This window comes from Gracilinanus agilis, chromosome 2, assembly GCF_016433145.1.
Source record: "Gracilinanus agilis isolate LMUSP501 chromosome 2, AgileGrace, whole genome shotgun sequence".
In the NCBI taxonomy this organism is placed as follows: domain Eukaryota; kingdom Metazoa; phylum Chordata; class Mammalia; order Didelphimorphia; family Didelphidae; genus Gracilinanus; species Gracilinanus agilis.
Window position 1 is genome coordinate 520,687,206 of NC_058131.1, and position 18,218 is coordinate 520,705,423.

Here is an 18,218-nt window from a genome sequence, read left to right on the forward strand (position 1 = left end):
GAGAGAGAGAGAGAGAGAGAGAGAGAGAGAGAGAGAGAGAGAGAGAGAGAGAGAGAGAGAGAGATCTTATTATCTTCTGACCACTGGTAGTCAGGGTCAGGCATTATATGATTACATACCCTCCAACTCTTGGAATCACTATCTTCTTTTAATCAAGTGCTGTCATTTAAAAAGCCTTCCTCATCCCACCAGCCACTTGGGCATTCTTTTCTAAATTTAGTTTAGTTGTTTGCAGTCTTATCCGACTCTTCTTGAGCCAGTTTGGGATTTTCTTGGCAAAGATACTAGAGCGGTTTGTCATTTCCTTCTCTGTCTCATTTTACAGATGAATAATTAATAGGATTATGTGCCACACAGCTAACCAGTATCTGAGGCTGGATTTGAACTCAGGAAGTTAAGACTTTCCTGATTTCAGACCTGGCACTCTATCCACTGTGCCATCTTGCTGCTCCTCTAAAATTACCTTCCCTCTCCTCTTGTGTATCTTGTATATACTTACAGACAGTCTCTCCAATTCCTAGCCTATACCATCAGACTGTGAGCTCCTCCAGGAAAGTGACTGCTATTTCTTATCCTTTGAATCCCCAGAATTTAGAACAGTGCCTAGCACATAGTAATAACTTAATAAATTTTTGTTAAGCAATAAATTCCACCTAGTTGTGTAGTAGTCTCAGAACTAAAGCAAAGTGTATCCTTGAAGGTACTTGGTGGAGAGGGGGAAGGGGATAGGGAAGCAGATTTAAGTAAATTGTTTCATTGGGAAAAATAGGTTTCATAACATTAATTACTATTCTTCAGTCTACTCTTTTCCATCCTGGAACACATGGCATGCCTGTAAAGATGTTACATAATTACATAACAATTTTTGGTATGTGCTGACATGGTATTACAACATGACATGGTGAGTCATAATGACACCATAATTAGAACAGTCATGATATATTATGGCAGTGATCCACATAGTCACTGAGGCACATTGCTATGCACGGGACATCCATTGAGATGTGCAAATACTCAACAGAATGCTTTAAGACCAATGAAATTGGATTGAAGTGGAGAAAGCTGCAAATAGTCTGAGATAGGAAATAGATATCATGGAAACATACATTTTGGCAGGAAGAATATTTGTGAGAGCCACGTTCAAATGCTGCATTTCTGTAAACCTCTGCTGAAAGGCTGGAGATATGAAATTTGTCCAAATCACATCAGTTCTCTAATGGGCGAATCCTTGTTGTTTCTACAAGTTAAAGGGTTCTGATGGTTTGATTCTTGACCTCATTTCCTGAACTTCCTAGGCAAAGTAGAATGATAGAATTAGGTGAAACATTCAGCTCTCAATTGCCCTATAATTGGTGTTTCCTATTATGATATGTATCAGTGGAGGGAGTTTCCCTCTAAAATCACAGGTCCTTGAAGTTGACATTCTGAGAATGTGGTGCCATGCTAAGTCTCTTTTATAAAGTGCTTCTCTTATGGTGGATCTCATATAGAAGGAAATAAATAGACAGAGATATTCACATATAATCATATTATATGTGTATGGATAGGTGACAAATGTTGCTTTACCCTCGATTTTGCTACTTTGTTTATTTTGTCAAGTTCTTTCTGAGAAGGGGCTGGAGGGATCTATAGCTGATTCTGATTCCATGAAATGAAATTTCTATGTGTAGTTGATGTCTTCCTTGGCATTTTTCCCCCAAAGAGAAAACTTAGTTCTTGTGCCCGATGAGCTGAATAGTTCTCAAAGAATCCTTTAACTAGGACACCCTTACAGAGATTATCTTTTAAAGGATATGGATCTCAAAACACCAGTGACTGACCCTTAACCACCCTCTCCCCCCCCCCCCCAGATATCTCCTAAGGAATTTCTCAGTGAGGATAGTGAGGGATAGTAGAGTTTCTCATCAGTAATACTGTTCCCTCTTTTTCACTATCTTCTAGGAAAATGGTATTTAAACCTGTCTGTTCACTCTATGAAGGAATACATCTAATGGAAACACACACACACACATACACACACACACACACACACACACACCTGATATTGCATTGCACACACTTGTATGAATTTAAACCATCAGATTCTTGGTATATGTCCTTAGCAATTTAATTATGTTTAAAATCTGGTTAGTAGTGTAGTAAATAACTGATATTACTACAAAATTGCATTGAGAATATAATGGGATTGAATTTCTATACAAGTTGACACTCAATTAAAATTTCCATATATCCAGTGAATTAGCCAGTTCTTGGCTTCAATGTGAGGGTGGATTCTTTCCTGCTTGCCGAACTCTCCAAGACAGGCAAAGTGCATAATAAAGCCAAAACACGACTTAATGTATGAGCAAAGACTTAGGTTATCCTTATCAAATACGGAACAAAAACAAGAACATAGACCAGAAAGCACCCACAGATTTTTCCCCCCTTAAATTCCTCTATTTATGGTATTGACACTAGAGAGAAAAATAACATATTAAAAGCTCCTTACTGAATTACTGCCCTAAACCAAGAGATCCATGGGGCTTGTTCAGCTAAAAGCCACAACAGACTTTGTAATGCAATGATGTAATCTTGGCTTTGTGTCATTTATATTCAACCTAAAAAAAACAATTTTCCTGAATAGACACGCTGACAACAATATTGTTCAGTGTTGGTTTTTATTTGGATTGTTTCCAAATGGTTCACATGCCTCCACAGTAACACATCATGCCTGCTTAAGTTGTTTTTTTTTTTCCATTTGGATTCCAAAGTTTTCCTCCTTTACTTGCATTTTATTTTTCTTTTAAAGTCTGGGTTATGTTTGTAAAACTAACCAGCTCCACCACAAAATTAGGATGTATCTTGCAGAGTGCATTCATTTTACTTTTTGCATATTTTTCCTGAGGTCATGTCAAGGTTAGTTTGAATTCCATCCTACATTAAGACTTCTTTCACAGCTATTTAGCTCTGCAGCCTACTCCCCGCTGGGGTCTGCCCCTTGGGCACGTCAAAGCTTCAGACCTGACAAATCACACACAGATGAAGCTGTACAGTTTTTTAAACAGTTTCATCAGTAACATTTTTTCCCCTTTTTTCACTATATTCTTCCATGTTGGGGTTTATTCTCTGGATTGCCATCTCACGAAGACTGGTTTCTATTTGATACTGTTCTTTTTCACATCAGAGCTGCAGAGTCTAGCAATGCAATTAATTGTACAGTAAATTCTATTAATCGTCTCCTAGGAATCACCAGTACTGTAGATACCCCCCCCTTAAAAAAAAACCTGACAGACCACAGTTCATTTTCTAGGAAAACTGTAAGTGCATGATGAAAATCTATTTGTATAGGGAAGATTAGTGTGCTGAAGATGGAAAAATGGAAAGAAGTTTGGGGATGTGAAAAATGTAAAATATATATTCTAGGTTCATCTGCTTTATAATATGTGTTACGAGTTGCATCTGGAAATGTTTCTCACAGTGCCATTAGTTTGCTCTTATCTGTATTTTAGCAAACTGTGAAACTAATGGTGCAACTCCATTTCCTGTTTAATTGACAAAGTTAAAATGCTTGGCTGCTAATGAGTGTATTAGCAAACAATATACCCTTAACAGGCTTAAGCAGCTCAGGATTTTAAAAAGCAGCTTACTGTCCTCATTTTTATTAGACAAAAATATATTGGCTGCCACAAATTACTTGATCGGCTGAAGAAACGATATAATTATTACTGTCGAACAATGTTGGCAAAGCTGAAATGACAGATTTCATATATTAAATATATGTAACACACACATATATAGGTACATACAGAATTATACACACGATGTGAGTGGATTTGAGTGTATACACAAATACACGTACCCACACACGAATAACACAGACAAGAAACAATCCTTTCCCATTATAAAGGGAAATTCCCTTTGGCTTCGTGGTTCAAATTTCATTCAACGCAAGAGACACCTGAAGAGCTTAACTATAAACTAACCAGAAAACGTTGAGAAGTGAGAAAACCATCAGAGTCAGTGTTCCTTCTACCTCTCCTCCTCTCTCCCCTCTTGCCAGTTAGTTCAACCTAATGAAGAGTTCTTCAAGAAGTTCCTTCGTTGAAACTAATTAATATGAGGTCCACTAAATACTCCCCACGGCCAGAAAAACAAGTTAGACCACTTGTCATGGGCACGTCGTGGTTTGGGACATTTTAATGGCGATTTCTGAACTTCTTCTGCCATATTAGGAATAATCCAAATTAAAACTGTCCATGGTGGGGAGGGGCACGAGCTAAAATTCGTGTTATTTTTGCAGCAAGATACATGTCAACAGGCGAGCCATCTTGAAGAAATCATTTCAGCGTTGGCACATGAACACATTATGGTGAAAAGGGAGCCCTGTGCTTTTCAGTTGGTGCATTTCAGTCTTCAATTAATGTGAAAGCACTACAATGCCTCTGCAACTTCTCTTGCCTAGTGGTGCACCATTTATCATTGCAGTTTTACATTGACCTTGACACCCACTTCATTAGAATAAAGATTGTCTACCATTTAGGTTACATTGTTCCTCTGCACAGAGACCCCATGCAAATTTCTGTTCAGATAGAAGAGCTGTGAGCCTGTCAGAGGTCATCTGCATTAAATGATTGCAGCTATTTTCCAACTGCTTCTTTTCATTCTACTCAATTCAGGCTAGGAGGATCAATCAAGCCCTCTGCCTGAAACAGTGGGACTGCTGGGAATATAGCTGTTTTTGGTAGTAGTGGATATGCCCTAAACAGTATTAAATATTTAATATAAACTCATTAAAGGGCATGCAAAGGCTTCAAAAAAGATATTAAATTTAAAGGAAACTTTAAATGGCTAGATTTCCCCTTTCTTTAAATAAGCAGAATGCTGAGGATCAATTGCTTTTTTTCCTTCCCACCCCCATCCCCCCCACCCCCCCACTGCATGTTCAACATTTAGTTCCTCAAGTTAGGGAATCTTTTCTTCAAAGGATTCATTTCACTGGCTCCTGTAAAAAAAGGTCATAAGAGTTGAGAGTTTTCTTTTTGTTTTTATTTTTAATGGCAGCACTAAGCTTCTGCTCTGGATCAGTTTAAAAATAACATCACAGATCTAGGTATTTGTTATGAAAAAAGAAGAGACCATGGAAATAAGTTGCCAGGTCTCCTGCTTGAGTTTTCTGAGTGATATAATTGGAATTAAATTATTAATGGGAGATACTTTAAAAAAGATTGTTTTATGATCTTCTATTAGAGAATTTGCAATTCATTTTAATATTTGTAGTTTGATTTATATTAAAGATAATGCAATCTATGTCCAATTAACAATACATGGCCAATGTAATATGATTTCCAGATCATGCAAATGGAATAAGCTGGAAGAAGAAAAAAACTCAATTCTTAACCTCAGATGTAATTTGCTGTACGAGTTCTGGCAATTTTAAATGACATTGCACTTTTTAATTTTTCCAAAGGCTCAGCAGCAAATTTATCCCAATCAAGAAAGCCTATTATTAATTTACAAGGACAATTGTAGGAGTCTTTATAATTTCCCTGTGCAATTATTTGCCATAAATTGCTAATGGCAAAATACAAGAACTTTGTAAGATATAACGACTCTTATTTGTCTAGTTAGAACACCCTTCCTCCATCCTGAATGTCTTCCAGAAGTTTAGTTATAAAGGCAGCATCTGAAACATTAACATAGATTATAAAATGCCTTGCATTGGTGTTATAAAAAAAAAGAAAAGAAAAAAGAAAAAGATAGAAACCGAAGAACTGTTGTGAAGGGTAGACTGGCCTCTAGCAGATTCCTGCACTCTGCTCGTATACAGCTGAGCTTTGGACCCTGGACTTTTGTATAAAAAGACTCTTTGTTCATCACTGAATGGCATTAGGCATGGGCTTCCTAAGGGGCCACCATGAAGCCTTGCATGAAGAGTGCAAACACTAGCCAGAAAGCACAATGTAAGAGTGTACAGATAGCTGATAGGCAGACAAATATCCATATTTCTGCATGAATATCTGTCAGCATAGTATATTTCCAGAACCAACCAGCACAAAAGTGTTTTTACAACCTATTTCTTGACGGCTAAAGTAGAAATTAATTTTGAAAAAAATCTATATGGCATATGTATACTCTTTTACACACGCCAAGCTTACATACAGTTAGATTCTGTGTTGGGCTATGGAATGACAGACATGAGTTGGTGCATACAGATTTAGTTAGCAAAAGGTGATTTTCCCCCCTGCCTTTTTTTTTTTTTTAAACTTGATCCTAAGCAACTTCTATTTGGATCATTTTGCCAAACTGCTGGATAATATCACTTATTTTAATTACTCTCAGTGTAAAATGATATGATCTTCTGGTTATAAGCAGAGGAGTCAGAATAAGAATCCTCAAGCCCAGACAGCACAGACTAACATAACCCTGTTCTAATAATCAAGAAAACTCTCAATCCTTCTGTCTCTTGTAGCCATAGCTTCACTCTGTGTTCAGCAATGTCTAGTCTCTTTTCAGTATAACCAACAGAAGCACCATACAAAAGTCTTACAATGGATGTCTTAATCTCTCTGTGTGCTTTTAGAGCATTATTTTTGAATTCCATCATGCAGCCTTTTCTCTTTCCTCTTCTGAAGTTTTATTACAACGGCAGAATTCCCAGGGAGCTTTGGGGGCAAGGTTCACATAATATGGCCCTGAAGTTTTGCTGTAGGGTAGAATCCATACTCCAATGCTGACCATCTTTTGATGATCTTTCTATTTCAGATAGATTATTCTGGGTATAGAATCTCATGGCATTTACTGTATACAGTTGTTATTGTTGTTGTTGTTGTTGTTTTTTAAATTACTAGATAGTGAGCATGTACAAACCTTTCATGATGATTTCTTTCTCTGACCTCTCAGTGACTAGGCATCTTGTTCTTTAACATTGAGGGAGGCAGAAAAATGCTTGAGTTGCTCAATGTGTGCCTTCTATACCAGTTTCAAAATGGCTTATTCTTCTGGTTTCCATGGTGACAATTAACACTGTTTCAAGGCATTGTTCCAGTCTCCATTTGGGCAGAATTTTCGGGTGTGATTTTTCACAAAAAAAAAAAAAAGGAAAAAAAAGAAAAAGAAAAAAAGAAAGGGAAAAAAAGGTTTTTAGGGGGAAAAAAGCAGCCTTTAGCATAAGTGTCAAAAAAAGTTATCTCAATCAAGTCTTCTTGCATTTCTTAAAATATTTCTTTCAGAAAATCCTGCTTTTGGTTTCTTTGTTTTGGAATTCCCTGATAGCCCTTATGCTTGCAAAGCATAGCCACTGAGTGACTGAGAATTGGCCAAACTTCTTCAGTTCACATTTTTTGCAATTAGTTGGTCTGAGTTTTTGTTTCCCTTTTGAGCTTTCCTTGTTTTATTTTTCTTTTGGCACAGGACAGGGGGTAGGAGGAAGAATATCGTTACACTTTAATTTAGATCTTTCTCAATTCTGTTAGGTAGATTCATGAACAAAATAAGGAAACTGTGCAGGCAAACACACTTTTAAATGATGTAAATACTCTTCTTTCAGTTTGGCATTTTTATTCTTTATTTTTCTATTCTGGCTTGGGCAGAGAAGGCTATATAGCAGGTATGATGACAAAATTAAGCACTGTATGCTTATTTTCCACAGCAGATGAGACCAGTTATCTGACTTTAACTTTGTTAATCTCATTTTTGGCTATTGAATAGTCATCTATATCATAATATCCCCAGACTACAAGACACAATGGGGGCAGCCTTTGCTCACTTACTGCCTTGGAGAGAATGAATATGAAGATTAAATTATCTTCTCTCCACCGGATAAAGTAGTCCTACCAGAGATAGGATGATCCAGACTGTTAGATCTGAGAAGCTAATTTCCTTCAGCAAATACTTTTCTAGACAATCTTGGAGAGAGAAGCAAATGCTAAAACAACAGCAGCAGCAGGAACCAACACTTCCCGATCCCCAACCCCCCACAGGTACCCACACAAAAATAAAAGCCAACAACCTACCCAAGAGCCTTGGGACATAAATCATAGCTTGATTTGAGGTTCAGAGCTCTTCAAAATTAAAATAAATATTTCACCTTAAATTTATAAGTGACAGGCTAGTGGTCTTCATTCATGTACCAATATGTCTAACAATTAACTGGATCCCTTCACTTTTTATAGTTAGAAGACATTGTCTATCAATCAACATCTTTCACCAAGCTATTTATTGTAGGTTACACTGTGACAGAGACAGAAAGGGTACATCCAAATGGGCTTATTTTTTGACATATAATCACCTTTTGCATTGCTTGTACTAGTGACTCTGTGCTACGTGGAGATAATTATTTGAGCATATCTCCAGTTGAACAGTATTTCTTTTAAATCATATTAAGAGTATCATCATTCTGGGAGACACCCGACCCATCTTTTTTTTCTCTTTACTAAATTCATACTATTAGAAAATGAGAGTTAAGATTTTGGGAAGGGGATGGTTAGGAGGAAAAGAGAGGAAATTATTTATTCACAGGTAAAAATGATCACTTTTGGTCCAATCTGCTCCATTATCACACAGCTAGAGGATTCCCTCTGTCTGTTAATTTATTTGGCATCAGGGAAGAAGTTACCTAAACAGGATTTCTAATGCCTGTCTAAAATAGAGCCACAGTACCACCAATCCTCAATATTATGTAGCCTTACAGAATTAATTATGTAAATCTCTTCAATCGACATCATCTTTAGATTGAAATCTGATTACATAAAGCAGGTTACCATCTCCTCCAATCAGCACTCTGGCTCAATGGAGAAGCTAGCTGATGCTTCATGGAATACTTGTTGAGCATTTATAGCCAATAAAAGTGGGTGGACAATTTCGTTACTTAGTGCTGGAGTCAAGCAGTTGTAATCATCTGCTTTTAGAAGTCATGAACTAGATTTTCTGTGAATCATCGCCCAAGTTCACAAAGAGTCTAAGTCAATCCTTGATTTTTTTTCTACTATGCATATTCATGTAATTTGGGATACTCTGATACCCTGATAAACATTCATAAATAATATGAAATGCTTTAAATCTCCTCATTTAAAACATTTTCTTCTATGATCCAGAAATGACTAACATTTGGTGAAGTTTACAAAATACAAATGATACACATGTTTAGTATAAATGAAAGATTAAATTATAAAACTAAGAGTATGCAAACATATGCATACAAATGCCAGAGTTCTATTAGCTGAAACGCTCCATTCTTACCTTTCTTAATTTCTTTGAAGCTCTTTCTAATTGTATTTTAGGATTTTTTAATCATGTTGTGTTCTAGGATAAATGCACCCAAATTCTTGTGATTCTTGGATTCCTTCTCTGTTTTCAATTTAATGTTCCACTGCTTTGTGTACTTAATAGCATTTTCTCTTGAGTCCATTAATGGTATCTGTCTTAGGTGAGTTAAAGACAAGGAATAGCAGCTACCTGGTACTGGTTATTGTGCTAAGAATGAAAGAAGTTTGCATTTTGGATAAGCACCGAATGCACAAATAGTTCTCTTTCTATCCCCCATAATCTGGACACTCTTTTATGCATAGATTTGTTTTTATATGAAACTAGAAGAATATGTTTGAAGAATTAGGTATAATCATTGTAGCTGTGCCTTCTATAGGACTTTCTGGCTAAGAAGTTATTTGAGTTGTGTTATCTGAGGAGTCACCATAGTAACTGTCATATTATATCGCTCTTACATTACCTCTAGCAAAATATCTTTCTAAAGAGGTTCACTTGGCATTATGTCAGGTGTACAGCATATATTTTTTGGGGGGAAAGTGGGTACTGAAGCCAACTGTGAAGTTTTGAGACATTTTATAGAAATTTATGGAGGGGAAAGAATCATGCTATTTTCCCCTGGAAACTACTCATTTCCATTCTGCTTCATCCTCCCCCTCCCCCACCCCTACCTCATCTTTTAAGAAAATGAAAGTGAGTTATTATACCCAAAGTCCAGGAAAGTTTAAGCTAGAGCAGATATTGAGACATATAACCTTTAAGGAAAATTTTGTTTGGACAATGGTGAATGTGGTGCTTTCTGGGGCTGGGGATATAAGGGAAATAGTTAGACATAGAATTTTAATTGTCAAAATTTTATGATGTTTTGTTCCTAATAAATACGTAATTTTACAATCTGGAATTTTTAAAATTATGTCAAATTTGTAGTTATTATTAAGTCCTATGTCAGAACTCTGACCCTACTAAATGGAGTATCTCAAGGATATCTCTCATAGGGACTCTATCTCCTATACAAAGTAGGCCCTTATAAAAGCTTATTGATATTATGACCCTATGTTTGTAAACATGACTATATAAATGCATACGTATATGTACACGTGTCTACATAGATACAGATACACATTTGTTATGTATATATGTTATTTGAAAATAAACCAACCTATGATTTGGTCAGTGTGGGGAACTCCCCTTTTGGAAATACCCTCAAAACAAATCAGCAATCAATACTAAGGAGTTACATAACTTAGAAGCCTACTTACAGTTAAGATTACCTTGACACCGGGCTTGAACCTGGAATTCCAAAGTCCAAAACTCCCTTCTTCACTATAACATTATGGCATAGTAATAAGAACACTTGATTTTGGAATCAAAATCCTGGCTCTTTTACATATTCTCTAGGTAATCCTGGGAAAATTACTCTCTAGAAACTTCCAGTCCTAGATCTATGATTCTTTCGATATCTACATTATATTTAAAATATACATAAAATCTGTAATAGATTATAATAATTCTCAACAGTATTTTTCCTGTTCAAGATGCCTGGTACATACTAAGATTTACGTGGGGAATAAAAACATAAAACACCATTATTTAAAGATGAAAAACACAGAATTAGTGTCTCCGTATTAGAATGAGAAATGTAATCTGTGGGGTGAGATATGATTAAGAAAATACCTCTCTAATGGTAACTCTCTCTTTTTGTTTTAGCGATACAGTGTAGAAATGTCAATCAGGCACCCGAAAAAGATGGCGCTGCTTAGGAAGGTTGAAGATTTGAAGAAAGGTGGTGCTTTACTACCAAACGATCTCCTTGAAAAAGTGGATTCAATTAATGAAAAATGGGAACTGCTTGGGGTATTTGCATTTTTATTACTGTTTGTAGGTTATGTGTACATTTTTTTGTGTAGTGAAGTACTCTATCTGTCTGATTTCTAATTTGAGGCACAAATATCTCTCCCTTTCAATTCACTACCTACATTTCAAACAAGCTACTCATGCTATTATGGGGAGGGGGGGGAACCTTGCTTTTCCTCTCCTGTTGATTTTTTTTATTCTGAGCCTGTCTCCTCTCTGACTTTAATAATTTTAGTTCTTTAATACATAAAAAGTAAGTAAAATATGCCATGTATTATGGGTATGCACCAAGTCAACTATAATACAGTATATCTGATATACACTGACTGTCATGCTTGAGTGAATGTTAATAGAATTTATTCTGAAGGTACATGTTAGAGACATCTACTGTTTAACTATTTACTGTACTCTTAAGATGAAAAGTGGGCTTGTCACTACAGATTTCAAGTCATACTCAGGGCTCCAAAACAAAGGGGTAAATTGGACCCAAATCTAGAAATCTGAATCATAGAATTAAAGCCACCTCTCGTTTGGGTCCCAATTTCCAGCTTACTTTTAACAAAAGCTGCACAAAAAAGTTTTATGTAATTCATTTCACGCAATGATGTGCTGGGTCTCTGCCAAAGACTGAAGTATAAGAATCTGGCCAAAAAAGAGAGAGAGAGAGAGAAAATGCAATATAGTGATTCGATACTCAGAGATCAGGGATGGCACTGTGTAGGAGAGTATATTTTCCTATTGTTGGAAGACAGCTGAGAAAGAGAGGTTAAACTATATTCTTCACTTTGCTTCTCAACTGCTTTCACTTCAAATCAATGGTAAGATAAATTTGTAAATGATTTAAATAGTTAATTATAGCTGTTTCATATCAGTGAAATTCAGTTAGGGAGCATAATTCTGCTAGCCTCCCTTTTCCTTTAAAAAAAAAAAAAGCCCTAAAAATGTAGGAAATAAAAAGCTGTCCATGTAACGATGAAATCACAGACTTTGGTTTATGCCATGTTTAGCCTGTGTACTAATATAATGGCAATTTCACATCTTTGTTTGCTCATCCAAATTCAATTGAATCTGCAAATATGCAAGGTGACTTGAAATGTTAAAAGTTTTTTCCTGTTACCCATTGGTTCAATACTTTTCAGAAGTAATTGACAGCACTCTTCGCTCAGTAATATTATGGGTTTGACTGGATTCCACTAATTTCTGCACATTCTAGAATCTAATAAAGGCAAATGTGTGATACAATTTCTTAAAAATCTAGTTCATTTAAAATCAGACAAGAAAAGTGACTTTATGTGTTTTATCAGTTTGATTAGGAGCATAATAATGCGCTCATTTTAGTTATTAGACTATAATACAATGTGATACCTATTGGGTGAACCTCTAATAAATAATCTTTTAAAAGCAGTAATAATATAAATGGAAATGTTAAGTACATCTTTCTTAACAAATTTTTAAAATTCACAACTTGATCCTTAAAATAAAATAGAATATTTAGCTATCCCTTAAGCATTTTTATGATAGATTTTTTAAAGAAGTGGTTAGTTTCTCATGTATAATAAGTAGTATTTGATAGAGGGAATTTTGGAGGGAAGGAATTTAATAAAAACCTATGCAGAAACTAACAACAGTAGGCATACTGTTTTAATTGGCATGATTACATTTTAATTGGCATGAAAAAAAATAAAGACAAGGATTTTAACTTCTAACAATAGTAAAATAGAGGGATATGGTTTTTAATATTACTTTCATCTAAGGTGAACAGTGTGGAATGGAAATACATTAGAATGAAATGTCAGTGGTGCGTACAGTTTAATCTGTGAAATTTTGTCCCCTGTGCTGCATATTACTCTGTCTCAATTGCATATTAAACAACCCTATCAAGGCAGGCATTGGCATCTGCTGTGCTGACACAAATTGTGAATTAAATGAAATTGATGTCCTCTGTCGTATATTTATGAAGACGGACCATTCTCTGAAGTATTCTGTTTATGAAGAATTTATGATTGCAAACTGTTCCAGAACAAAAAAGTGGCAATAAATTCTTTTTTGTGACCCTACCCTCCAAGGGCATTGATTTCACCTCCTGCTGCCACTTTTGTTACAGCATAAAAACAATAGCTAAATCTGGATTCCACTGAGGGTCTTCAAATTATCAATATTTGCACCATGAAAATGGAAGGGTGTTGCCAGGAAAGCCGATTTTGCTGTTATGATCTCCTAAAGATGCTATTTACAGAACACTACACAGCAGATGAATGTCTGTTGATTTAATTTTATTTGTGTTTTAAAGCTTATTTTTGCAGGTTTAATTTATCATTATAAATCCAATCCTATTGATTTTCCAAACTGTGTGTTTTCAACAGAAAAGCATCCCTTCTCCATTCAAAAAGCACCTTCATGCCAGAGTACTTAAGCTCAAAAGACTACCAGTATAGGGGATTGGGTATTATTTTTTTAATGTATATTACAACCAGTAGACTCGAACATGTCAGGTGAGGGATTGGAGGAAGAGCAGTGGGGCTGATAATTTGTAAGTCAGGTAAAATCTAGAATAGCTTTGAGGAGGCCCAGCCCACTCTGAGCTCACCTTAGCTGTGAGCTTTAGGGGATTGCCTTCCACAATACAGAAAAGGAATTTAATTCTCCATGCACAATCTATCCTTGGCCTCTTTAGTATATCGATTAAACTTAGACTTCTAGCTCCTGAAAATTTTATGCAGAGGGTTCTCTGTCTGTAAACTCTGTCCTGAGAATCTTAATGAATTTTTATCAGTGACCGGGAGGTGGACTTTTGGGCCAAGTTTCCCTCATGTGGAAAGAAAATACGAGTGAATATAGTCCTCTTAATCCACACGTGTAGCCAAGACAACACCCACCATCTTAGAATGAAAGCATCAAATGCTATAACAAAACGGAAATTGACTGGATGTCAATAGAAAGCTGAAAATTTCATTCGGATGTCTTACAGGTGGCTCTTGTTGCTAACTAACCTGTGATATATTCTGGTACATAAAGCTAATCTATGGTTTCTTTATCTGCTGCATTAGAAAACCCTAGGAGAGAAGATCCAGGACACAATGGTAGGGCACAGTGGGTTAGGTCCACGTGACCTGCTCTCTCCTGAAAGCGGCAGCCTCGTAAGGCAGCTGGAGGTCAGGATCAAAGAGCTGAAGGGGTGGCTGAGAGATACAGAGCTTTTCATCTTCAATTCCTGCCTGAGACAAGAAAAAGAAGGAACAATGAATGCTGAGAAACAACTGCAATACTTTAAGGTAATAAAAAAACAATCAAAGTTGATAAAAAGCTTTCTTTATGGTAAGAATGAAATATTTATCAAGTACATAAAATATTACACCCTCTATCTATGCATCACTGTGCACTTAAATTTCTCCCTGAATTCATAGATATCCTCTATGTTTCTAATACTGACTACTACACAGTGTCTGCATATGGATATAGCTTCTATGCATATGCATGGAAGGAGAGAACTACTGGCTTGTTGCAGGGGTGGGGGAATGAGTATTGAGTGAGAATTTTTTTTAAGACAAAAAAAAGAAATTATTTGGATTTTTGAAAGGCAATCTTTGGTAGAAAAACTATAAAGGAAAAGGTCATTTTTGCTAAAAAATATTCTGAAAGAAAAATGAAAGGAGAAAGATGTAAATATTTAATTGATGGGTGGTGATAGAGTGTCACATTTGAAGACTGACTCTGTAGAGGTAGGCAACAAAAACAGAAGCAATTCTCAACCATTAAAGATGTCTAAATATCACAGGGGTAAATCCAGGACTACATCTGTGTGAAGTGAGCTATCATGCTATTTAGGCAAGCCATTTCCCCCACCATTTTATTTCCATTGTTTACACAAAGTGAAATCAAAAGTAATAGTGGTTCTGCTATGGATGCTTACGCTGATGAAACCAGTTTGTAAACATGGGCCTGGCCAACTTGAGTTTGATCTGATTTGCTGGGCATCGCCATCTCAGGAAATGCTCTGGCCAATCCAGTTTGATAAATATTAATTAAGTTGCCTATGCTATACATCATGCTGTGTCCCAGGAGATACAGAGATAAATGAGCTGTAATGTTTTTGCTCTCAGGGAGCTTATCATCTAGTAAGGAGACTTCAGGTACCCTTCACTAATCGAAACTAGAACCTGAAAAAATGCATAGGAAAGATATAAAGTGTAATAAGATCCAAGGAGAGAAATGGGACTTTGCATGCAGGGTGAGGAAGCATGGAAAGCTACAGGGAGGCAGTTGAACCTGTGCTGCCCACTTTTCTGCAGGAAGAGAAGGATTTGAACAAGTGGAGATATGGACATGAAATAATCACAGGACCATAGAAAAAAACATTTGAAGTCCTCTAGTTGGATCCCTCCATTAAAAAAAAATCTAATTAATAATTATCTTTTTCTCCTTTCCTCTTCCCTCTATCCACTGAAGAAAGAAGGAAGGAGAACCCTTCTATCATACAATTATAGTAAATCAAAGTAAATTCCTATACTGGCCATGTGTGAAAATGTTTTTATTCTTCCTATTAATCCATCATCTCTCTATCATGAGTTGGGCAGCATTCCAATCTACTCATCTTAAAAGTGAGAAAACCAAGGGTCAGAGACATTCTGACTTGCCCAAAAGCACAAAGAGAATAAGTTATCTGAATCTTCCAACTCCAAATCAAGAATTCTTTCCATTATGGGACAATTTGAACACAGATTCTTGGGTTTCTTCTAAAACTTGAAAAGCTTTAACAAGCGGGAGGAAAGAGAAAATGCCTTCAGTGGCCAAGCAAACATTTCTCTATTTTCCAAGCAGCTGACCATTCTTACCAGACTCAGTTACACATGGTTCATTGTTGGACCTGAGCTACCTAACTGGCTGATAAGAGCAACCATGTATAAAGGTGAGAGAACACTCCCAGTCTCCCAACACATATCCAGTATGATTTCACTCTGTATCTCCAGTGTCTAGCACATAGTAGGTATTTAATAAATGCTTATTGATTGATTTGCATACTATTTTGTCCAGAAAATTCCTGTCTTTGCTACTGAATGAAGAAAACCAAATACATTAAATTGAATTGTCTTGCTAGGGTGGACTGCTTGTGCTTTTAAAGAAGCAGTCTTCATGTTTATAAGAAATGGTTCATTTCTTCAAAAATGGAATTTTTCTCTTAGAAATATGCCTATGAACTTTTTGAACCTCTGATATACTTTAAGGAATATGCTAAGTTGGCAGTTAACCGAAAGGTTTAATATGAAGTATCTATCTATATTTTCTGTTGTAATGCCACATTTTTGGTTTATGCATATATATGCATAACTAGTTCTGAATCTATATATGGCATAAAGTACTTGAATTGTAGTCAGGAAGATCTAAATTCCAATCCTTCCTTGGCTACTTACTAGATATATAACCAAGCGCATGTGATCTAAGGCTTTTAAGACTAACTTTCATCAGCTCTGAAATAAGGATGTTATCATCATCAGTAATTATAGTAATAGTAACAGTAGTAACAACAGCAACAGCTAACATTTATATGACATTGTAAAGGCTGTAAAATACTTGACAGATACATATATATTAAGTATGTATATATATTATATTCTCTTAAAATATCTTTTAAATCTCACAAATATTTCAACTCTCAGGAAGACTTGAGTTCAAATGCAGCCTCATACAGTCACTAGCTGTGACCCTGGGCAAGCCACTTCATTCTGTTTGCTTCAGTTTCCTCTCCTCTCAAATGAACTAGAGAAGGAAATGGCAAACCACCCCACTGTCTCTGCCAAGAAAACCCCAAATAGGGTCATGTAGAGTTAGACAAGCCTGAAAAATGACTGAATCTGGTGATGGTGGTGGTGGTGGTGTTAGCTTTTCACATTTTAAACCTGGAGTACTATTATCATCATGACCACCATACTATATATATGGTATCTACCATTGAACTTTTATCATTGATTAAATGATGATATCATAACGAATAGAGAAATATGTATAATATGATATGTATAAACGATATCATATTGTCCTATTCCTTGTCTTTTTGGGGAAAGAAGAAGGGTAGGAAGGAGATGGGGGAAAAAAGAATGAGAATTAGCTTTTTGGACATTGCTAACAAAAGAATTTGTTCCTCTTAGATAAGCATATTTATGAAAGTGTATTAAATATTTATAACAAATCATATGTATTATGTTATTGTTATATTACATATTATTTTGTGTTACATGTTAAAAAATTAAAAAGTAACTTTGAAGAAATCCTAAGTAGCACTATTGTTTGTATACTGAAGAAGGAGCAAGGAGCAGACATTCATTCCTTTGCAATATTTAGGATGCTTGATATAGTAAATCATCTGTTTAGTAATGTTAGAAATCAGAAGGCAGAAAAGAGAAAGTGAGAAATGGGGCAAAGAGGAAGAAAAAAAGAGAATATGACTGCATAAATTTTTCCCAGAGACCAGAGTAGTCAAAGGACGCCTATAATCCTTGCAGCTGGGGAGGCTGAGGTTGGTGGATGGTTCCCTTGAGTTTGAGAGTTCTGACCAGCAACAGGGCTCTAAAAGTCTATCTGGTATCAGTGTCGAGTCCAGAACTACTGTGGTGAGCCTCGTCTTCCAGTGGTGGTGCTGGGGGAGTGGAGCCCCCTCCCTTTGTGGCCTGGTGGGGAGCAATCTATCAAAGCTTCTCTGCTGATCAGGAGTGGGGTCAGGTCCATCACCTACTGAACTTCAAGCTTGAAAGAGTTGGGGAAACCAAATCTCAAAGAACAAACAATCAGAACAACAGCAACCTGTTCCTTGGGAGTAATCGAGGCCTTTGGGAATGTCTCAGGCTCTTTCAAGTAACTAGAATAACACTGAATACTTGATTATTTAAGCCTGAAACCATCTGTATATTATTTTTTAAAAACCTTTTTTTTCCCCAAAAAAGATGACTTTTCTTACCTTGTAACATTTCTCCCCATCTACATTCCAAATAATTTTAGGGAGTAATTTACTAAGAAGACCTAACTCAGCTAAGACTCATCTCTAACTCCACAGTATTCAAAAGAAGAAAAAGCTCAGTTTTCTTACTTCTTTGTGATAGATGGGAGGTCTCCTCACTGACTACAGATACTTT

General features: G+C 36.1%; 1 protein-coding gene across 1 annotated transcript in view; it reads left to right on the forward strand.

Moving 5' to 3' along the window:
* AKAP6 (A-kinase anchoring protein 6) overlaps positions 1-18,218 on the forward strand; it is a 488,735-nt gene that overhangs the window by 373,611 nt on the left and 96,906 nt on the right. The window contains exons 9-10 of the mRNA XM_044665065.1: positions 10,948-11,094; positions 14,142-14,366. Coding sequence (XP_044521000.1) covers positions 10,948-11,094; positions 14,142-14,366 — 372 coding nt within the window. The remainder of the gene's footprint in view (positions 1-10,947; positions 11,095-14,141; positions 14,367-18,218) is intronic.